At 45.7% G+C, this 23,602-nt stretch overlaps 2 protein-coding genes across 17 annotated transcripts in view; one reads left to right on the top strand and one right to left on the bottom strand.

Moving 5' to 3' along the window:
* Positions 1–4,679, bottom strand: part of LOC144158159 (uncharacterized) — a 38,318-nt gene extending 33,639 nt beyond the window's left edge. For 4 of the 7 annotated variants that reach the window (XM_077688828.1, XM_077688829.1, XM_077688825.1 and 1 more), the window contains exon 1: positions 4,377–4,677. The gene's annotated coding sequence lies outside the window, so the exon portion shown is untranslated. Of the gene's footprint in view, positions 1–4,376 lie in introns of all 7 variants that reach the window. The other 3 variants (XM_077688832.1, XM_077688831.1, XM_077688830.1) reach the window with 1 other exon arrangement.
* A 1,415-nt stretch (positions 4,680–6,094) lies between these two features.
* Positions 6,095–23,602, top strand: part of LOC144158156 (uncharacterized) — a 70,260-nt gene continuing 52,752 nt past the window's right edge. For 8 of the 10 annotated variants that reach the window (XR_013319959.1, XM_077688816.1, XM_077688815.1 and 5 more), the window contains exons 1-3: positions 6,096–6,405; positions 7,973–8,104; positions 8,166–8,228. Coding sequence is in view for 8 of the 10 variants with exons in the window: in XM_077688816.1 (XP_077544942.1) it covers positions 8,044–8,104; positions 8,166–8,228 (124 nt within the window). In the remaining 2 variants the exon portion in view is untranslated. Of the gene's footprint in view, positions 6,406–7,972; positions 8,105–8,165; positions 8,229–21,432; positions 21,485–23,602 lie in introns of those variants that run through there. The other 2 variants (XM_077688814.1, XM_077688817.1) reach the window with 2 other exon arrangements.

Here is a 23,602-nt window from a genome sequence, read left to right as displayed (position 1 = left end):
GCAGCTGCCGTGTGCCGCTGCGCGCGTCCCCCTCCCCCTTCGCTCGCTCCTCCTCTCTCCTCGCTGGCTGCAGCTGCGCGCGCACCCCTCTCTCTCGCGCGCCCGCCTTCTCTCTCAGCCACCTGGCTCGGCGCGCTCAGCGCGGCGTACCCCCCTTTATATGCAGCGATAAACCGCCAGACCTCCGTGGGTCGGCTCGCGCGCGCTCTCTCGCTACAGTCTCCTGCTCGCTCTGCTCCAGTTTAGACCGTTCGCTGGCTGGGCGCCTCTCAAGGCGATGGCAGAATTACTACGCCGTGTACTCTCGGCGCAAGAAATGCATTCGCACTTCCTCACGATTCCCTTCGGGGAGGTGGGGGCAATTTTTTTGTTTGTTTCCGCCGTTTCGGGCACGGCGGTCGACGGTATGGCTGCGTTCGCGCGGCTGGCCTGCGCGCCGGGAAGCTGACACTTGCTACATGTGGAAATAGTCAACCGTACCTATTCTTGCTTCTCCGCGCTCTTGCTCGCACGCAGGTCTACGCGCGTGCACATACGGTATCGGTTATGTTTCTCCCACCAATCCTCATCCTGTTCCGAGCTAAGCGCTCCGATCAGTGCTTCACGTGCGCGCACGCGAATGGACGCTCCCACATGTGCACATGGTGATTGTTTACGTTCTGGAAAGCAAACTCTCACAATAAAAGGAAGACAAAAAATATTTGTTGCTCTTGTGGGGTCCTTCCTTCCGTTCCGAAGCGCAGAACGCGCGCTTTCTTGGGCATTATACCATTCCAAACTTCCCCTTTGCCGGATTCTGCGTGTAGTGCGACTCAACGACGCGGCCGGGTCAGACATGCCGCGGCGGCTGTATCTGGTCTCACGCGTACGTACGTCCCATCACCAGCACTATGTCGATTCAGTTAGGTGCGAAGTTTGGAAGCTATGCGCAGTTTGATCAAGCGTTTAGGGAGTTCCAAGTGGTGAATAATTCCCTTTTCGTCACGAAGGCAAGCAAAACTGTTGGAGTTGTCAACGCACGACTCTCCGCTTACTTGACCAAGCTTGTATACGCAAATGTGGTTTATGTGTGCAAGCACGGTGTTCACCTGAGGTCTACGGGCAAGGGAATTCGTCCACAGCAGAGGTAAGCAACCGACTTGACGCATGTGGTCTCGTTCTTGAATGTTCGGTTACACGTGATTGCTTGCGCTAGTTAAGAGCGCAACACGCGCGCACGCACAGCGCAAAGCACAAAGATCAGCTTGTCGTAACCAAATCTTGTATTCAACGCCAACCGTCCCAGAGAGTGCGCTCGACCATCTTTGATTACACTTAAAAAAACTCTCTCAATGATTAACCATTTTTTTTAGAAAAAAATACTTTTTCTTTCACAGCAATTTGAACGTCGCTATAGCTGGCGATATATAACCTATAGATTGCGATGAAAAATTCGCAAAAATACCATATTGTACGGAACGTGCTAAGACGTTTCCAGAGGGTAGAAAAAAAAAAACGCTTACTTTCTATAACGCATTCACGCCTGCTAGTGCGTCTCAATATGTGCTTTGCGGGCAAGCAATGCGGCGTTTTTGTATTATAGTTAGACATTTTTTTACAGCTGGTACAACTTTTCCAGAGACAATGCGGCTGTATAGTTCGTTTATATTGTTGACAGTAAATTCGCAAAAAAAAAAAAAACACGGTAGTCGTAAAGCTAGCAGTTTCGGAGCACTAATTTGGAAACAATGCAATGTTGCTCCTGTTCAGGCGCTTATCGCTCTGCGTGGCGGTGTATGTAAAATACAGACTTAGGCTCATTTGAAAGAGTGTATAAATTGCATATATTTCTGAAAGTTTAATCTCAGTGCTTTTTGTTTTGGGCGAGAAAATATTTTTTATATTGAGCGGCCACCACGAACCTCAGTCGGCGGCCGTAGGTTCGCTTCACTGCATGATCCCCTTGAGGCAGCGAGATGCGGTGGCCGCGCGCGTTTTGAGTTATCACGTGTCTTAGCCGACAATACCCTTACAAACAAACGAAACATGGGGTGTCTCGAACTGCGTGGCCGCCGCACCTCTGGCCTACCGCGGGGACAGTGTCGGTGCAGTGAAGCGAACCTACGGCTCGCTGACTGATCGTGGTGGCCGCTCAATATAAAAATTATTTTCTCACCCAAAACGCAAAGCACTGAGATTAAAGTTTCAGAAATACGTGCACTTTCTACACTCTTTAAAAGGAGCCTAAGACTGTATTTTACATTGGCCGCCACGCAGAGGGATAAGCGCCTGAACATGAGCAATATTGCAATTTGTTTCCAAAGTTAGTGTTTAGTGCTCCGAAACTGCTAGCTTTACGACTACCGTGTTTTTTTTTTTTTTTGCGCACTTACCGTCAACAACATAAACGAACTATTCAGCCGCATTTTCTCTGAAAAAGTTGTACCAGCTGTAAAAAATGTCTAACAAATATGGTCCAAAAACGCCGCATTGCTTCTTCGCAAAGCACATATTAAGACGTAGCCGTGAATGAGAAGGAAGCGCGTTTTTTTTTCTAACCTCTGGAGACGTTTTAGCACGTTCCGTACAATATTGTTTTTTTGCGAATTTTTCATCGCAATCTGTAGGTTTTCGCCACAGCAGCTGCACATTCAAATTGATGTGAAAGAAAAAGTATATATTTTTTCTGAGAAAATTGACTAAAATGACAAATTTTGTAGTGAAGTCACTGACCATAAGTTTTTGTAGTGTAATCGAGTAGTGTAGTAGTGTAGTGTCTAGCTCGTTGTCGGGGGCGTTTGGCATAGAATGACCCTATAGTTTCTGTTTGATTTCACAGCTAAAAGTTTCGTTCCTGTAGCTCCAGAACGAAAAAAAAAATAATGGTTCAATACGGTACGTGACAGCGCTCAAGAAAAATGGTGAATTTGGAAATTAGGGCAAAGAACAGTTTTTTATAAACCGCTATTTCTAATTTTTTTATAAAAGGCCATTAAATTAAAATAACGGCGCACAAAAAATCCGAGGGGACCTAAACGCTTCTTGTTGTATACTTCTTGTTGGCGCAGCTTCATAAATTCTTACACATTTAAAAAGCTCGGGAGTTGCAAGCGGGGAGGGGGGGCTTCAATAAGACCTCGCCCACCTAATCGAGAACCCTTTGCACACCTATAAACGTAGATAAAAAGTATCTGAGAGCGATTTGTTTTGGGCCAAACTAGCTTGGGATGAGGTGTACGTACAATTATACAACTTTATGTCTGTGCACTGTTTGCTTTTATACATTTTGCAGGTCTTGTGCTGGAGTCAACAGAGATAACCTGAAAAAGCCGTGGTACTGTGTCAGATGTATTGGAGACTCTTAAGAAATCTGCCTTCAGTATAGCAGTGAGAATCTCGAAAAGCAGAAAGCTGTGGAATTGCACTGTCCAGTGCATTGGATGCCCTTGTAGCCTCTCCTCTCTATTTTTATTGCAATAAATTTGGTGTGCCCATGAAACGCTTCAACCCAGATATCATTGCGCCCCATTTTTCCTAGAATTCTGCCACACTATTTTCTCCTCCATCAAAAGGCAAACACAGCCAACAAATTCTTCCACACTAATTTTCCCTTACATCAAAAGGCAAACAAAAGCTAACAAGCCCTGTCATTTTCCAAAATTGATTCAGTCATTTCGACTGCTTTAAAGTTTTCTGAAGATTTCTAAAGTTTTCTAAAGATTTCTGAAATTAAAAACCATGACTAAAATAATATAGCAGCCACATCAACAAAGGTAAGCTTAGTGCAATGATTAATATATCGCAAAATATATAGGCACCGTAATTTTCACAGCAACACGCTTGCAAATTACGCCAAATTTTTTTAGGTAAGGGAGAGTATATGTACGTTGCATGTCTTTAAGGCCCCATATCGTCTGCCCGATTTCTCACGTACTGCAGAGCATCTCCCACGAACAATGCGAATAAATATTTCAAAGTTCAAATTTAGGTTGCCCGAAATAAAACCCACCTGGAGATTTTAATTTGAGTGGAAAACTTGCACGTGAGGGGATCTGCTACATCATGATCGTGACATTTCCTGCAGTGTGGTCACACACATATAACACCCGTTGTTTCAAACTTCCCGCGGTCTTACAACGCGTAGCACGCAAGGTGCAGCTTAGCACGGCAGATGGCGCGAGGAAACAAAGTCGTGCGTAGAGCCATTTCCGGTTAGAGCGCACGACGTCGTGCGTATAGCATTGCTCAAACTGCAACCGTGAGGGGCAAAACGGTCTGACTGACGCTAGCAGTGCATATAACATGCCACTGGATACGTAAACAAAGGAGGTAGGAACAGATCGCGAGGCAGGAGACAGCACACACACACACACACACACACGAGTGAAGGCACAAACCTTTTTGGAAGCTCCTGCGCGGACCACGGGGATGTTTTCGCAACAGCCCACGAGATACCACGGCGAATTTGGACAGGTAGCCGAAACGTTAGTCCGCGCGCTGTGAGGCGCTAACTCGAGCTATTTTTGCCCATTGCGCCCTTGCAAGCTACGACTTTCAAGCACGCCTTGTGGCTAGCACGTAAACTGTGCGCAGAATACCCCGATGCACAGCATAAACACGGAATACAAGGCGAGTAGTCCCGACTACTCAGTCAAAGCAATGTGCCCTAGTTTCACTTAGTGTGGAGAGCCTTACAACGCTCTTGCGGGGTGGCAGATAACAGGGCTCACTGTGCGGCGCTGCCAGCGCATGTTCTAACTCCACTTCCCAGAGTGGGTGTTGCTATTCGCACGCCGCGTGGGAACAATTTTTAGTTTTAGTTCGCACGCCGCGTGGTAACAATTTACCCCGTACGGCATTTGAACATGCGCTCGTAGCGCCTCTTCTATCCGGACGGCATTCCAATGCTGAGCAATAGAGCCGTGATACGGCTCTCCTGACTAAAGTATGTGCCGGACAGGTTGCGCTTCCATGTTGCGCTCCCAAACCAGGGCTCGCAAGCTTGGACGTTCCCTGTCTTCCCTATAGGCGGCGTAAAAATCGACGCCCCACGTGACCAACCTTGACCAACCTAAAGCGCTGTTTTCGACCATCAAGCCCACCAGACGGCGCAGGCAAAATGTTACTTTTGGTATAGAATACAAAACATTCATTCCGTGACTCAAAGAGCCCACACAGTTCGCTTGCAATGTGTTATTTAAAAATACTATTAACAAGTTCCGCATCAAACATCCGTTGAGCAAAAATGTACGCAACTTTTTACGAACAGCCGACTGGTGCACCACCTTGTTTCTGAATTCGCAACCACAAAGCCGCCAATTCAAATTGAAACCGCTGCAACGGCCGACCGTTTCAATGTGCGCGGAGCACCGGTTTCGTGACTGTTATTGCTGTTATGTGCTTTTGCGTCCATCAGTTGTTGAGAGGACTGGCAAAACACGAGAATTGAGTGCTTGTGGAATGACAAATGTGGGAAATTCCGCATCGGAAGGCAGCTGTCGAGGCCAGAATATTCGATTCTTCAAACAGAAGGTGAGTGTTATGCACTCCGCTAGAAAGACGGTGCAAAGGAAACCGTTGTCGCCGTCAATACTTCATTTGTGCCCTTCGTTCGAAATCTTAGCGCAAGTGAACGAGTTGTTATGGCAAAAAAAAAAATGTTGTCACGAAAGCGACGTACAATTGCAGCGATCGAAATGAAATGATGTCCTGGCCTCTGTAAACTTGCGGATGTCAATAAACGATTTGTTCTCACTTGCTGCTCACTGTGGTCTGTGCCAGTCGAGGCCATCTGGTCACCTGGCGTAACATCACTTCACTAGCGCGGCGCAAGTAAACACGCGACCAGCGTGCCAGCCAGGAGCCAGCAGGAGCAGCCACGGCCGGACTCGACGCCCCTTTCGCGCGCGGGAGGAGGAGAGTCGAGTCCGGCCGTGGAGCAGCGAGCCGGCGGCCGCCGTGCGAGGGCAGCCATGTTATTAAGGAGCTCAAGCGGCCTGTGCAAAAAGCATCCGCCATGTTTACAAAGCTGTGTTTACAGCGCCATCAAGCGGGCGTACTGGGTAGTTCACGACGCCGCCACTACGCTTTTTCTGGCACTACAGGCAAAGCTAGACCTTTGCTTCTCTAAAATCCTCCCTGTTCTGTGCCCAAACTGCGTTGCATATTTCAGCTCTACATCGCTTTTTAGTCTGGCGATCGAGCATGCGTGGGAGTTTATGATACACCCTGACTGTGCCCGGACTGACGTTGTGTGCCCGAGAAGCTCCTGAACCGATCTGTTTGCCTCCACTCGTCGTGCTCGTCGTGTTTCCGGCCGACTCCCTAGCGCTGTTTCCCAGTGACGGCCACTCATCTTCCTTTGTTGGAGCGGAACGACACAGCTGATCTCGCCTGGAACGCTACTCCGTGCGGTACCGATTTCAGGTAGTGTAACTCGACCTGCTACAGTTATACGAAGCCGTATTTCGAAGCTGAAGTTTCACTCAGATCTCAGGTCGTGGCCAGCAAATGGCACCGCGAAAGCTACGTCAAAATAAAGCCAACCATCGTGCTCATGAAGAAGTATGAACGACAAGGGGCTGGCGCCTCGTAGGCGTTGTGAAATCATACCCCCTACCCGAGACTGTTAATTCCGTGCAGCGCGCTTCGCAGCTGTTGTGCGCGCAAGACCGGCTGCCGCCGTCGCGACCGTCCGCCTCGCGGCCCAAAGACGAGCGTCGTAATATGCGTGCCGTGCTCGTGAAGCTCGGCTACAAAGTCAGGCGTTGTGAAATTGCCGTAAACGCTCGCCAACGCGCCCCGACAGCGTACGCGTCGACCGGGTGCTGGCGGATTTGTGCTGGAAGAAAAGTAGTCAAGAGATCAGGACGTAGGAGGTGCAGTTAAACAGACGCGAACTTACAAACTGGAGGGGGAGAGAATAACATGCAAGGGTAGGAAACGCTGAGAGAGTTCGGGCTGCGCGCCCCCGAGCGAGTACGGCAATTTCACGACGCCTGACTTTGTTGCCGAGCTTCAGGGATACGGCACGCATATCACGATACCCATCATAGAGCTCACATACGTGGAAATTGAAGGTGAAATGCGCACATATGGCCTCGCAGGGAATTAAACAAAGTCTCGGGTAGGGGGGGGGGGGATTCCACAATGCCTACGAGGTGCCTACACGACAAGGTGGATTGCATGATGTGGTGCGTATAACCGCAGCCTGCTGTCTAATTACATCAACGACATGCGTACAAATAGAAAATCATGAATGGCCCGTGCAGGTTTCATTGTAATGGGAAGCTGCGAAGTGTGAACTGAAGCATAGAGGCTCATATGTTTTCTTGCTTACGTCAACAGTTCAAACCCACATCGCTGAAGAACTCCACTTTACGAACAAAGTAGCCCATGTTCTTCCCCTGAATTCTCCCTTCACTCCCTGTACCAGGGGGCTAACTTGTTTTTGGACGCCTTTATCGGAGTAAGGTCATTCAGCAGTAGCTGATTAACTTCGACTCCTGCGGAGAAGCGAAGGCGGACTTGATCGTGCCCTGTCGATTAAGATGCCTGCTAGGTGGAACATGGGGCAGCGCTCCATAATCTTGTTCAGGCTTGCCAACATAAACAGTGCGACCTACAGTTGCGACTGGGCCAATACCATGATGCTGCGAAGGGTGATGGTGATCTCTAGATATGGCTGTGAATGCCGTTTGGCAAAATTGTGTGCCTGGAAGCAAACTGACACTTGGGTTGCAATAGCTGCTGCAATTTTGCCTAGCGCAGATGGAAATGAGCAGTGCATGGATACTGTGTGAGTAGCTGGGCATGGCGAGGAAGCTAAGCTGTTTATGAACCGTTTGTGCGCAGAAAAAGCATGTGTGGTTGGGTAAATTCTGATTTCTCCACGGAATCAGAACCAGCAATCAACCTATTTCTGGCACCCTGTGCGTGTGCGTTTAGCCTGGTTGTATGAATTTTCAATGGTAAATGGGATCTACTCCTCCAGAAGACGCTACAATACAAACAGCAAGGATTCCACGTGCAACCTGATTGAGGCCAAAGACCCGCATCCTGGCAATGTCTACAGATGAGGCCTGCAGCCAGCACATACAGGCAACCATTATTACTACTGCCACAGGTACTGTCGCCGTAATAACTGCTAGGTTGTATGCACTACTGATGGTGATTTTTCTTTTCAGGTACACAGTGCTGTCTGACATTACTCACTGATGCAGGCTCCCAGACGGAAGAGGAATTTCCAGGTCAGATTTCAATGTGTTTCTCCGGTAGCGTTACAGTATGGAGGGAATAACATAGTTCACAAAAACTGGTATTTTAACATGCATTAACAGTTTTTTATACATTTTAAATGGGGACACTCTGGAGGCATTGCGATTTTTGCCAACTGTGCAGACATGTTTGGGGTCCCATACGTGGATCAGATTAGTGTGAGTGACAGGTTGCATGGGTTACCAGTATCTAAAAAAACTTGTGTTAAATGGCCTGTGGCATCACAAATGGACAACTACCAAAGAGTGCAAGGTACCCAAAAATTGTACCTTAGATTGCGTACATTGAGGTACATGAGCTACTTTAACAGTACCTTCAAAAAGCACCTATTTGTTCCGTTACCGTGTTGGTTTCTGTTGAGATAGGAGAGAGAGCGGCTGTCGGAAAGCGCAGGTTTAATGATGGAAAAAGGACTATATTAAGCACTCGTGCCACGTGAGCAGGTCTTCGTCTTCTTGAGCCTTTATGGAAATATGTTCCATGTTCCCCCCAGCCAAATGAGCTGTAAATCAGCGCATCTATTTAAAACAATCTTTGAGTGGGTATGTGTTCCTTGTATACCGACACAGTAGCTCCTTATTGCTAGACCGGAGTTGGCACTCCCTAATTACGCCGTGACATCCGGGATACACCTCAACACGACGCATCTCCTAAAATTTTATTGGGCTTTGAGGTCCATTCTCTGAGGTTCATCAACGCTCTCCTGAACACTTCTGTGGTCCTTGTACAAAGTTTTGGCTTCATCTATCGTTGATGCACCCAGCGCCACGTTGTCAACGTAAATCGCCGTCATTTGCAGCCTGTTTACGGTGTCATGAAATGTGGTTTCCATTGCCTTCAGGTGGGTTTTGATGGTGGCTGCTAGTAGGAACCTGGGCGGTGTTGTTTCAAGTGTTACTCTGGTCATTCACCATGTCTCAGTACCCTCAATTCTTTTTCCCTTCATCATCGCGCTTTCAACACAGAAACCTGAGGGCTCCTTTGATGGATTGCAATTTTAATGAGTGTCTTCGATGTATGCAGTCATCGTCACTTTGTCGCTCCTGAAGTTTATTAGCAATGGCAGTATGCCTTCATTGAAATTTGACCTTTTTTCTAAGTTGTCATTCAGCAAACAGCGATGATGGATGGAATGTGACTCAGACTTTGGTTGTCTCTTGGTCTTCTTGAATGCTGTAGTAGCAAAGCGTCCTCAGCGTTTCTGCTCTGTCTGGGACCTTCTTTTGTGAAAAATATTTTATTGCTTTGTCATACCTAATGAGCGTTTCACCATTTTTGCCTAATCTTCTAGTTAGCTGGATCATTTGTTTTGTTGCAAGGTCTTTATTACAGTCTGGAGTGACGTTTCTTTTTCACTGCAAACTTACTCCGTATCTGCCTTCTACATTCACATTCTGTTCTCAAAGCCTTCGATTATCTTCTCACCATTAGTTGATCCTTTCATCGTGCTTTTGGTGCTAATAGATTTGAGGCTCCAAAATTTTTGCACTTCCTCGTGAAGGCCATTAGTGGTGGCTTACACATGGGGTACCACCACTGCTTCCGTTAGCGTCGCTGTGCTCTGTTGGACTAGTTCTGGCATAACCCAGAGAAGCTTCATTTCCACAGCCATCAGCTTGTCTCCAATTTGTTTGGCCGTGTAAAGTCCCAGTATAATATGATCCATTAGCATGCCAGCCGATTAAAATGCTACAGGTTTCTTCATGTCATTTGCGATTTTCTTGCTCATTGTCTGCATTTGTTTGCATATTGACCTTCCATTTTTTGATGACAATTGCTTCACTTTCTCCTTCGTGGACTACAGCAACCGGCACCGCTTCTATTAGCCTAACTTTTAAATGCAGAGCATTTCAGTAACTCACGATGTCACCCGCGTTGATGTCCGTAGTTTGTCCCTACTATATAAAAAAAAATACTATCCGGCGCCAGGTTTCGATCCCTCGACCCTGCGGGCGGAACACAATGTACATGGTGCTCTACCCACTGCGCCACAAAGCAGACACAGAATGGGACGCTACGAACGCGCCTTATATCGTTGACTCATTCAAATTACTGCTGACGAGTGCTCTCTCGTGAGCAGTTGCCACAAGTGCAACAACATTAACGTAACGCAAACTACTTAACGTCGTGCGCCCCCGGAAATGCTCTGCATTTGATCGTGCCCCTCGCGAGGGGGATGTTTCACTGCGTCTTCTCTCAGTCACGGGACCCGTGGCGCCATCTGGTGGAGGCGCGGCACAACTCGTAGCACTTTGAAAAGATGCGGCGCCAGCCAGCTGTGTGTGTGCGTGCCTCACTTGTACAAATGGCGAGTGCATTGGCTGTCCACGGAGCAAACCATTCGTGCAAGTAAGCCGTTGCAGTCAGTCAGTCAGTCAGTTAGTTAGTTAACAACTCCGCAAGCATTTGCGTTTCTTGCTTTGTAAACAAAGCGAAACACACAAGAATGACGAAATTTCCTTGACTCATTCAAACTACGTCAAGAAGCTGCTGATACAACGCATTCACTACCACCAACTCCCCAAACACTAAACGTTAACGCAATACACCCACCCCCTATGCGACGCATTTCTCTCTCTCTCTCTCACGCGGAGCTTTTGAGGACCAGCAGAAGACATGGTGGTAGTATTAAACTTGCTTGCGAATGTTCAAACTCTTCGCCTTCTTCCTACCACGCCAAACATCGTTCGATGCCAGTATGAGGAAAGTTTCCTGCTCTTTTTAACCTCCTCCATATGAGCCCAACCACAAGCTTTTCTTTTCCCAGAGCCTATGCTCTAATCTTCTGTGCCATTCGGGTTGATATAAGTGATCTCAGACTCCCGCTGCCAAGCAACAGTCTTGAAGAATCTCCACTTGCTCCTTGCTGACCCAAGCCAGTGCTGTCTTCAGAAGTACATTAGTGTTTCTACTTTCATTAGCTCGATATATTGCGTGCATTCTACAAACCAAATTTGTTGACTAACTTTGAGGAATGGTCGAAGCATGTGTTTTTTGCTTGTGAGCTTTATCCAACACATGGGTGTTGCGTGCTGTCCTTTGCACTTTGTGCATTTAACATTGTATCTGCAAGCACACGCAGTGTGGTTTGGTTGGGTGCACCTAAGACATGCAATGCTGGTAACCAATGCTGCTTTCATTTCTTACGTAAAGTTTCTGCAACAATCCTCTCTCATGTGATTTTGTTGGTTACAGCATAAGTATACTCTATCAGCTGACCCATAAAACTTGGATGCTGTTTTTCAGCATTTTGTGCATTTATTTCTGCTTGCATGATCTTATTGTTCGGTTTTCTCTTTAAACTGCACTTGCGCATAGAGAAAAGCTAGCAACCTTTTTAGTGTTTCAGCATTTTTCTTTTTAGGTCGTTCGTTCCTGTGCCCTTGCACGTCTTTACTTTTTGGACTCATTGCGACCTGTTGCACCTTAATTTCGACTGCTAGCTCTGGTGCCAGCACTATCTTAAGTACAGGTCTCAGCATGGGGGCATAGCACTCTGTCAAAATATGTAATGGCTCGAGGGCTTGTGTGTGCATTTGTACTGTCTGAACTAGTTTGCGGAAGGCATCTGTTTCCTTTACAGGTTTGGTGTTATGTTATTTATACTAACTTGTTTATGTGCAGGTCACTTGATTGCTCTTGATTACCAAATTTGTCCTTTAATATTGCCCTTGCTTGATCATAGTTGTTTTCGGACTACTTAAAGGAGCCATGAAGAGAAAACACAAGTTTGGTTCATTCAAAAGATTGTCTCGTTAGAATCATACTGACACCACTTTTAACGTAAACTTCGCTCAAATAAGCTACATAATTAGGAAAAACGGGAATGGTCATGCAACCCACCAGCTCATTTCCCGCAACAGAACCTATGATGTCAAATGAGCTAAGCTCTGCGATTGGCGGAGGCTGGCAGAAGCAGACGCAAATTAGGTAGAGCTTACAAACTAGACGAACGAGCGATTTGCGCTTAAATTTAGGGCACATTCTTTACAAAGCAATAAGAATGATGGGACAAACAGTGGAAGTTACGAAAGCACATGTAAACATAGAAGTACTGATGTGTTCTGCTGTTCGTACTGCGCACAGCATGCTTGGTTTAGCTGCACAGCACTACGGGGCTTGGGGTTTTCTCAGACGACACTGGCCGATTGACGCAAGCAACGGTGTCTTACGTGACCCCATTTGTCGAGCGAGCACTGTTTCAGGGAACGAATATTTTCTCCCAGAACAAAAACAAGCCAGGTTTAAATGCGGGAAAAAACAAACCAAACGCTTGCCACGGTATGGTGGCGCCATCTAGGTTATGGAACGCAAAGAAACGCGGGAACAAACCAACACCGCTGTACAGGGTGGAGACAACCTTGGAACGGTCCCGTGCCGCCGCAATTGGGCCAACGGGCTCAACGCGTTATTCTTTTCATTTCCCACGAGACCTAGCAACGCAAAACAGACAATATGATTCAAACTTCTTCAGTAAACTGCGTTGCGGCAATAATTTTAGCGCGGTTTTGACACAATGACTTGCTTCGGCGGCGAGCGAGCAACCGAATATGGCGGCGCCAGCGTATGTATACGTGTCTCTACCCTGTACGGCGGATGCATGAATGAAGGTACTCTAGGCTGCGGAGCGGTCGGTTCCTGTGATGTCACTTGGGACCACTAAAACGCACGATTGAGCGGGAAAATCAAAAGTTTAACCTAAATTGTTTAATTTTTCAGTGAATAAAGCACCGTTTGTATCCGGACAAGCGCTGGGGGCACTATAAAACACGAAATCTTTTGAATAAAACCAACTTGCATTTTCTCTTCATGGCTCCTTTAAGTCCTTTGATAACGGTGGCTGCCTTCCCATCGTGGATGACATCAAGTAATTAAACTTGTGTCCCTTGCTCATTTTTGGCCTCAGGTTTGGAGCCTGTTCATACTGTGACCGAAACCGCTGCTATGCAAGCGCATTCCCATCAAACGTCATGTCCAGCTTTCATAACTTTACTAGCTCTGTCGTGTCTCAGGTGCGTCTTCTCTGTGTTATTTGAAATTATTGGCATGATTGGCCTGCTGGCCTGTATTAGCTCTGCTACGCTGGTCTCCAATTACGACAGAATAATGAATAGCTTCATATCATGATCAGTATTTCTTTCAAAGTTGCTATCCACTGATTCATCCGTGACAAACGCTCCATTGATTCATTAATTCTCTTCAGATTACCAGCTGTTCCTTTATCTGCACCAGAAGTATGTTCAAGGCTAGCTTGTCTGCTGCGCTGGCGTTTTTTTTCCCGCTAGGTTCATTAGGTGTGTAATCTTGGTTCTGGGCACTTTTCTCTTCTTGATCAGCGTTTTCTTACTCATGCGCTTACACTGTGTACGTTGATCCCAGTACATCGCCTCCGGTTCTGGCAGGCTCTGTTGCTGTCCCTTTCCCATCCAGGTTGCTCAACTGCTCCTAACTATAGCCTTCTCTGCTGCTCTGAGGTGGGTCGGTTGCTTGTTGACAGGGCTCGTAGGTGTCCTAGTCATGGCCCCATCTGTTTGTTGAGATGAGAGACGTAGCGGCGGTCTGAAAGTGCAGGTTTAATGGCAGAAAAAATACAGTAAAAGCTTGTTAATTCGAACTTCAAAGGAACACCACCTCAGTTTGATATAATGAAAGTTTGAATTAACAAAAGTGAAGCACGAAAGCTGTACATTGCAATTGCGTAGCAGTGGTGCATGTAAATAATTTAATGCTTAAAAATGGGCACGATTAAAACCTGTTTTATGCTTGAAGGAGAAAGCTAGCACTTTTTTTTCTAACGAGTGAATGTAGTGGAAGGCCTCCTTTTTGCGTTCTCCAAAACCACAGAAGAGATGGGTAGCATTCCATTTGATCATTACTTCCGAGCAATGGCCGCACTGGTGCTCCATCCGCCACATCCTCGTGGTCACTGGCAGCGACTGCTTCTACGCTTCTGACCTCAGGAATGATACCATCTGTCACCGTGCCCCAGACCCTGAACTTGTGTCAGTCCGCAAAGAAACTCCTTTGCAAACATCCGCTATGGGGGCTTTACATTGCTTCTACCCGATATAACTTCTCTGTTTCTCCTTTACAAAAGGGACACAGCCTCATGTGTAGGCAGCGGGGCCGTTTCTCCGGCCGTGTGCCAGGTCGTAAGCTTCCGGTGCAGTGGTGCGTAGTTCTAATTATGCGTGGCAGCGGCGGCCCCTGGTGTTTGAATTAATGGGCATTTCAAAAATACACCGGCTTCTATGGAGACTTGGCTGGACCGAATCGTAGAGTTTGAATTATCCATAAATTGGAAATATTGGAGTATGAAATAATGAGCTTTTATTGTAATACAGATCGCAGGCTCACGCTGCATTAGTAGGTCTTCATCTTCTCATTGATGGGATATTTTAGTTTCTACTCTTTATTTTCAAGTATCAACTGTAGTCTGCCTAGACTGAAGATTAAAAAAATGCACACATGCTGTTGCCCTATTTTTTGTTTCTTGGATGAGAGCTGCTATCACAAGCGGCATCCGTTCTTAAGCCAGACTTCTAAACTGCTGGCTTTGTCACGTCATGTGCAGGTGCTCCTAAAGGGCCATAAACACAAGTTTGGTTCATCAAAGACTGCTGCGTCCAGACAACATTGAAACCAATTTTACCGCAAACCTCAAAGAAGTAATCGAGATATTTGACAAAATAACATGGAGCAGGTGATTTTTTTATGGTGTCAGAATCTTGTCTGTGCAATTGGCAGCCACCTACCAAATCCACCACCAACATGACGGTGATTGTAGAGAAGCCTCTAGTTCCACTTGATTGTATCACTTGAATGTTAACATGTTGTTAACACACTGGTCACTATGTTTTTGTGGTAGCCCTTATCACATCACTCGTGCTGTATTACTTCACTGCAGCACAGAACTTGGAAGTTTTTCAATATTTTTTTAGCTAAAAAGAAGTCTCTCATGGCTGAAATAGAGCTGAATGGGTTACCAAAGGTTAGTTCTTCCAAATTTAACAGTTGTATTTTGTCTAATGGGCCCCTTGAGACTTCTGCACAGAGGTCGTATTCTTGCTTAAGTGTGGGCCCTCTTTGTGCTGTCCAACAGGAAGTGCACTTGTGGGTGTGGAAGGAGTTAGGATGCAGCTTGGCTAATACTACGAAAATGCTGCCTTACAAGGCGGTGCAACTTGAAAGACGTCACTGTTGTTTGCAAGCAATGTCTACTTTATGTAATGACTGGCATAAGGGAAAGTTGTTTGAATATTGCGTGCACCTACTAGGTACGAAAAAATCATCTCGGACGTAATAGTTTTTATTAAGGTGGTTAGCACATCCAATTAGACTTCAATCTAGGAGGAGACTAGGCTTGTGAATCGGGAAGAGTTGAGGGAAGAGGCAAATTTCTTTTGATAATTAATGTTTTCACCGTGTATGCCTTTCAGTTAAAACATACATCACTCGTTACATGGGACAATGTAATCATACTCCACCTTATTCCCCATGGAGAAGATTCCGGCTCATTTTCATTTGTGTGCTGGTGTTAGGAGCCGGCTGCTGTGGCAATCTGGACACTTCATCATTTATTTTGATCACTTTACAACTTGCACATCCCCACCCCTCATACACATTGATCCAGTGTTGGTGTCTGTACAGTGTGTGACCGTTAAGCAGCAGCGAGAAAACATGCTGGTTACCCTGTATACCATAACACAGATAATAGTGAAAGGGGCTTTAGTTGCTTTTTGGAAATCTGTAAATATTTGTGGTTGCCTGTTTAAGAAGTATTTGCATATTGGTTGCAGCATTTTAGAGGCCCTGTAAAGCACTAGCAGAAGTGAGGTTCACCAGAACTGTGAGCTTTATGTCACAAAAAAAGAGGGGGATATGTGGCTCTACATGCTGGTGAGCAGTTTCTACGTTCAGCCATTTTGGTGCACCATTGCTAAGTTCCTCGATGGGGCTCAAAATCATAGTCTGCTGGGTTCCTGGCTATTGGGGAATAGCAGGCAACGAGGCTGCTGGTAGGGAGGCAGCTGCTGCTGCTCTTCGTAGAAAGGTGGACATGTGTGTCAGTGCCTGACTGTGACCTGAAATCGACCATCAAAAGAAAACTCCGGGAACGCTGGCAGAAACACTGGGACATGCAAACGGAAAACAAACTTCATGCAATTAAACTACAAATAGGTAGGCACAACAGAAAAACTACACAGGTCAGTATAGGTTGCTCTTTGTCGTTTAAGAATAGGGCGCACACATGGCATACATGAATACCTTTTGAACGGAACCCCACGGCCAAGACGTGATAAATGTGGAGGAATTCTCTCTGTACTGTAGGGTAGGGTAGTGTAGGGTACTTGAAAAACAAAGACAGAGACACTTCGCTAATCTGTACACACAACACATACCACTACACCCGGCACACTTTCTCTTGGATGGAGGAATAATCAGTTAAAAATAAATTTTAGACTACTTGGCCGAGGTTGATTTTTTTTAAGGAAAATTTCTTATCGCGCATGACCACAGCCTGTCCTTCAGTAATGAAAACACTGCTGAGGTACTTTTACGTGACACTCGGGGGCCTCATCCTTTTTATGCTGGACAAAAACTCCCCGAGGCACCCTGATTTTTAGTCCAAATCTTTTTCTACTCTCTCAACTAGTTTTATTCACTTTTTACTGACAATCATTGGCCCTATGCACCAATTTTACATAAGCATCTTTTGACGAAAGCATGCATCATATAACTCACCTATGACATTAACACACCCTTTTTTTGGTGCTCTTTGGCCTAGAAGCCCTTGCGCCATTAAACAAAATCATCATCATCATCATCACTAAGTTCCCCATCTTGTAAAATTGCATCTTCCAGTGGAAGCTCTTCAATTAGGGTCACAACAATAAAAGCCTCGGTGCCCAGAAAGGCAGTGCTAGGAAACATAGTTCTGTAGGAATGGAAAAAATGTTGCGTGGAAAGAAAAAGCATTGTTTTTTCGAGACAATGCCTGATGTTGTCGGAGTGGCACTCCAGGCAGAAGTCTTTCTTATTGAGGTACCCCTAAAGGCCCTCCGTAGGAGGGTATTACATAGGGGGGAGCATGTGCATACATCGAACATAACATGAGTGGGTGCTAACAGAATGACAAATTACAAACGTAGAAAAAAATACAAGCAATAAGAACTTTTTAAACACATAACTCCAAAACATAACTAAAAAACAAGCACATCACAACAAAAATTAAAAATAATAAAAAGGCCAATATACGCAAGCAAGAACAGAATTAGGTCACTTTATTTTTTAAAAAGTCTTGAAATTTTATGTTAGCTTCTGTGGCAATGTACTGTGGTAGGTTATTAGAGTCTATTATTGTACGTGGAATGAATGAGTGTGCGAACACAAAGAATGGCAAGTGATGCGCTTAACTTTACAAGAATAATCGCGCCGTGGAAATGTAACAGTGGGTGAGTGAAAAAAGTTGTCCCGAAGGTGCTCATGGTGATACAGCTTATGAAAAAGTGTTAGGCGAGCATGTCGGCGGCGAAGTGATAATGAAACCAACTCGGCCCGATTTTTCAGCGCTGTGACGCTTGTGTATGGTGAATAATCAGAAAAAATCAATTGAACAGCACGGTTTGGCAGGAATTCAATATCACATATAATGGATCCCACATGGATCCCACATCCCACTTGGATCCCACTTGGATCCCACATGGCAGATGCGTATTCAATTTTAGGGCGAATGACAGTGAGGTACGCAAGTTTTTTAATGTGTGATGGTGCCTGCTTTAGGTTATGTTTTATTACGCCTAATGTACGATTGGCAGATGCGAGCATTTGGTTAATGTGGTTATGCCATGTTAAATTTGATTGGAAATGCACTCCAAGGTATTTGTAAGTAGAAACCAGTTCAAGTGTATTGTTGTTTAGAAAATATGTAGTTTAAATTCTAGTTGCGGAGCGGGTAAATGACATGCACTTTGTTTTAGAAAGCTTAAGAGTCATTAGCCAGTCAGAACACTATGCATACATTTTAATGTTTCAAGATCAACCTGAAGAGCCTGGTGGTCAGTGTCATTTGAAATGTTATGATATATTACGCGGTCATCGGCAAAGAGCCTTACTCTAGATGTTAGGTCGTTAGGTAAGTCATTAATATAAACGAGAAAGAGCAAACGGCCAAGCACACTGCTCTGGGGCACCCCAGACATTACCTGTACAAAAAACGAATTTGAGCTGTTAACTCTTTCACGACGGCGCCATAGGCAATCGGAAGCCGGCATCCGATGATTTTAAATATCCCGCAAAATCCGAAACCCGCGCTCCACAGACAACTATCGCCATCTGGTGTGTTCATTGGCAACTTCTCTTTCAATTTCAGTTTCGTTTGTTTATGTGTCTCGTGTGGTGGCGGCGTAGCAAAAGAAATTTGAACCGAAGGGGGAGGGGAGGAGGAGGACAAATGGCGTCGGGTTCGCGCCACGCTCCGCACAGTCGGACTGCTGTAGCAAGCACTTCGGCAGCTCCGGCTGTCGATTTTTCTGATTCCAGCAGCAGTGAGGGGTAAAGCAATGATGTGGGATCTTCAGATTTCAGTTAGGACGACGAAGCTCCGGTTCAGGGGCCTCGCACTTCAACAAGCGCTGGCAGGTAATTTCGTTGTGACTCCGCGCTGTATTTATAAACAAAACGTGCTTCTTATCTGACGACTGCGGTTTTGATTTTGTGTTTAGGGTCTCGAGAACGTACGGCCGGGATATTTTGCCAAATACACCGCGCCGTATCGCGCTATCACCTTCAAGATAACCTTGCGCTCGTGTCAGATTAGCGCTGCAGGGTTCAGGTGCGACGCTTGTCGAGAGCGCTGGATTTTTTTTTCTTGTTTTTTACCACCGAAGTGATAAGGATTTTGTGCAAGGACACAAAAGAGTATACCGTAATTACCCGATTCTAACGCGCACCCGATTTTCCTGACAAAAAACCGAAAAAACTTGCACCTCCGATTGTAACGCGCACGGAACTGTGTGAGCAAGAAGAACGAATGCAAGAGAAACGGGTGATTTATTTCCCGAAGTAACCTCACTCATCTCACCCTTCGTCGCTCTCCGCTGACCACAACATCTCGTCCTCGGTGCCGTCAAGCACGTTCGCAATGCCACACTTCTGAAGTAACGTTCAACCATGGTCGATGGGATCGTGGCCCACGCCTCACACGCCCATCCCGCGAGCTTCTCCAGAGGCGAACGCTTCAGCCGACCGCTCGTTTTGAACGCGTAAGAGCCACTGCTGCCATTGCTGTTATCAAGCGCGCAAGTGGAACGATTTGACAATTTGTGTGAACGCCGATAGAAAAGCCTAGGCGCCTATGCTTCCTGCATGCGAAAAATCGTTTGTAAAAGCTTTAGCGCCATCTTGACTTGGCAATGGCGATCGGTGGGACGAAATTTTCGCTGTTTCGGTTTCGGTTTCATATCCGATTCTAACGCGCATGTGATTTTTCGACCTATTTTTCTGGAAAAAAAGTGCGCGTTAGAATTGGGTAAGTACGGTACTTGGATGCACATTTGACAGAGACTCACTCACCCTCGAGTGCCCTCGCGGCGTGGCACAGCCGTCAGTTGCGCTAGGTTGACGGGCCCTCAAAAATCTGAAACTTGGTGTACACTGTTGATTTATATATTGAATCATAGCCAAGGAACGTAGGAACAATTTTTATATTTTAAAATACCTGAAATAATTTTTAGTCTCGGTAAAAGTGCCGATTTGTGTTTTTCATATACTTTTCTTGGGGGCTTTTTTCTTATTACTTGACGAATAAACTGTAAGTAATTGTACCTTTAACAAAACTGCTGCTTTGTGTTTGGAAGAGCAATCTATAAGCTACAATTTCATGCATAGCAAGGCTATGTGTGTCCAGTAGCTCAAGAGAAAAAAAAAGGTTTGTGGAAGCCCTTAAAATCGGCCGTTTTTCCGCCGTAACGAAAGAGTTAACGGATGTAAACTGGGTTCGGGAGGATAGAAAATTTGTTATCCATGCAAGAACATTAGTATGAATATTAGTATGAATCTACCTCCTAGTTTGAGTAAAAGTCGGTGGGGAGGAACACGGTCGAAGGCTTTAGAAAAATCCAGAAAAATGACGTCATTCTGATTACTAGCATCAAGAGATGAGTGTAAGTCGTGAGTAAAACCGGCGAGCTGTGTGTCACATGAGTAACCCCTGTGAAAACCGTGCTGGTATTTGTAAATAATGTTGTGTTTTTGACGGTATTGGATGATTTGGGAGTGTATGATGTGTTCTAACTGTTTACAGATCATATTAGTTTTAATGAAATGGGTCGGTAGTTTAACAGTGATGTGTGGTCGCCTGATTTGAAAAATGGGACAATTTTAGCAATACACCAGTCATCAGGAATTGAACCATGAAGTGAAAAAAGTGACTGTGAAAAAAGTGCAGTTAAAATCACAGACATGCTGCAAGGTATATTTTGAGAAGCTTGTTGTTGAACCCCAAGTTATCGGATGCCGAGGAAGTCTTTAATTAGTTTAATAGCAAGTAAGTACCGGCTTCTTCAGTTATTATTTCTGGCATAGGACTATCTAGTGATATATTTAAAGTTAAAGCAGGAGAGGGACAGGCATCTTCCTCAGTAAAAACTTAGGTGAAGGCGTTTAAGAGCTGTGCACACTGAGATTCAGTAATTGTTGCGCCATTAGAACCACTAAGGATGATATCAGGATTGTTTCTTGGATTAATTACACGCCAGAATTTAGGGGGATATTCAAAAGCATGGAAGACAAGTCATGGTTATAAAAATTGCGGCGGGTGGTTTTGAGTAAAGACTGGTATTCTTTGTCACATTTCTTGTATTTAAGCCAGGAAGTTGAAAGTCGGTCTTTACCAGCTAGCCTGTATAGTCTTTTCTTTTTATTGTTAAGGCATTGAAGCTGTTGGTTAAACCAAGGAGTGTTGTTGTTTGTTTTTATGCCTATCGTACGTACAAATCTGCTGATGAGACTAGTTAGTGCATCTTTCAAAGTTGCACTAAGAAAGTTTTTGTTGACAGTGCGATTTTAGTAATTTTCAAGAAACCGTTCGCAAAAAATGGATAACTCTGAATTATTGGCATCAGAGTTTCCTCTGTTGTAACCATGCTATTGTCTTACTGACAACTTTTTTGGTAGCGGTATGAATAATCACTCCGGTGATAATGTCATGATTGGAAAGTCCATCACGGTGAGTTATGTCTGAGCAAATGTGTGCATCATTTGTTAGAATAAGGTCTAATATGTTAGAGGTAGATCCAGCACGCCGTGTAGGTTCACTAACTGTTTGGGCTAACGTGAAATCAAGGCATGTCTGCAAGAATGAATGTGCTTCCTTGTCACTGGAAGTGACTGACAGTGATGGCCAATTGATATTAGGAAAGTTGAAATTACCAAAGATAATTAGTGAGCACTTTGGGTACAGATTATACACTTCACTCAAAACACGATTAAACTCGGCAGAAAAAATGGTATCCATATCAGGCGGGCGACAAACGGCACCGACTACTACGCGAGTAGTTTTACGTTTTAGCAAAACCCACACGCATTCCACAAATTAAGTTGTATTTAAAGGAACACAGATGAATTCTTGTTTTCTTGCTATAAGTACACCACTACCTTTGCGACGTTTTTTGTCGCAACGAAAAATGTTAAATTTTTCACTAGTGACAAAAATATTGCCGTCAGTAACAGTATCATTGAGCCAAGTCTCTGTTAAAACAATTATTGACGAAGACCATGAGTCAGCAAGCGATGATAGTGCAACATTTTTGGAAATTACGCTCCTGATATTAGTGTAGAGGAAAGAAAGACTGTTAACAGAAGCAGTCTGCTTCGCCACTACGAAGTAGGGCTTGTTTGGCCGACTGAAACCAGCAGAGTTGATGTGTCATGGCACAACTTGCACGGGCGTAGCATTCGCCTCTCGAGCACATTGTCTACCGTTTTGTCGTCACTGTGGCCCCTCTACAGAGCTTATGATTTTTTGAGAACTGCCTGGACTAGGCTTGATCAGTGTCCGTGCTAGGGACTGCTAATTCAATATGGGCCAACAGAATGCTCAGAGTAGTGTGGAGAGGACGTAAATGTACATTTAACTGGGTTCATGCCTAGTGGCTTGGCTTTCTCGTTTTGTGCAGTGTATAGCATTTATTATCTCAGAATAGTTTCGAAGGAAGACTTGATCTACCTGGATGTTCTGCATAACACTCGTTGAGGTAAAGTGTGGGGACAGTTCCAAGCTCGAGTGTCTGTTGACCCCAAAGTTCTAGGTAAACAATTTTAGAAATTCCCCCGCATTTCCCCGAAGGGGAGTATGAGGAAGTGCGAAGCACGGGGTGATGCTATGAGGGGGAGTTTGTTGAAGTTTGGTGGCATTTTGCCCGTTAGTTACATTAACACCCCCTCGTGATCACGTTCGGCTTAACACGCGTCGTTTGTCCCTCTGCGGAAATCTTGGTGAATTAACGTGTATGTTCGAGAGATGTTCGAGAGGGAATGTAATCACGCACACACACACACACGCAAAGTAAAGTGAAACGACAGTAAAACGACAGAGCCGAGCCGAGCGAGGAGACTGTAGCGAGAGAGCACGCGCGCGCCGACCCACGGAGGTCTGGCCGTTTATTGCTGCATATATAGGGGAGTGTGCCGCGCCGAGCCAGGCGACTGAGAGAGAGTAGGCGCGGGGCGAGCGCGGCGAGCAAAGGGGAGAGGGCAGCGAACGCGCGCAACGGCGCAGCGGCAGCCGAGCGACGGGAGAGGAGGCGCGAGCGCGTGACGTCACGGCGCGCGGAAGGGGAGGGAGGCGCGAGCGCGTGACGTCACGGCGAGAGCGCGCGCCATCACATGGTGTAGTGACGTCACTGCGCCGTTGCTATGGACGCCTTCCCTCCGCTACCGCGCCGTTGCTAAGGAGAGGAGGGCGCGATAACACCTGCGGGCGACGGACGGCGGTGGAAGGAGTAGGTCCGACTAAGAAGTGCTTCGCACTTAAAAATAAAGATATAAAAATAAGCGAGCGCCACTCCCTCACCTTAGTAATTGGCTGAATTTCTTTTGTCACAGATGTCATTAGTCATACTGGAGACTACTGTTAAAAGGGAGCTGTTTGGGAAAATTCATAATTCACAAAAATGAACACATGCTTTCGCACAATGGAACAGTGCTACAGGTCGCTGCTCGAGACATCTTGCCATATCCACGCTGTCGGATAATTTGCACAAATCTCACTCCCTAAATTTTCTTTAGAGGGTTCAGGCATTCATTGGGGTCATTTGCCACCTTCGCCAGTTTAGTACTGCATTAA

Source organism: Haemaphysalis longicornis, unplaced genomic scaffold (assembly GCF_048455015.1).
Source record: "Haemaphysalis longicornis isolate Haplotype H1 unplaced genomic scaffold, Haemaphysalis longicornis Haplotype H1 scaffold_10, whole genome shotgun sequence".
Classification (NCBI taxonomy): domain Eukaryota; kingdom Metazoa; phylum Arthropoda; class Arachnida; order Ixodida; family Ixodidae; genus Haemaphysalis; species Haemaphysalis longicornis.
Note: the sequence above shows the minus strand (reverse complement) of the source record. Positions and strands in the feature narration are given on the sequence as shown.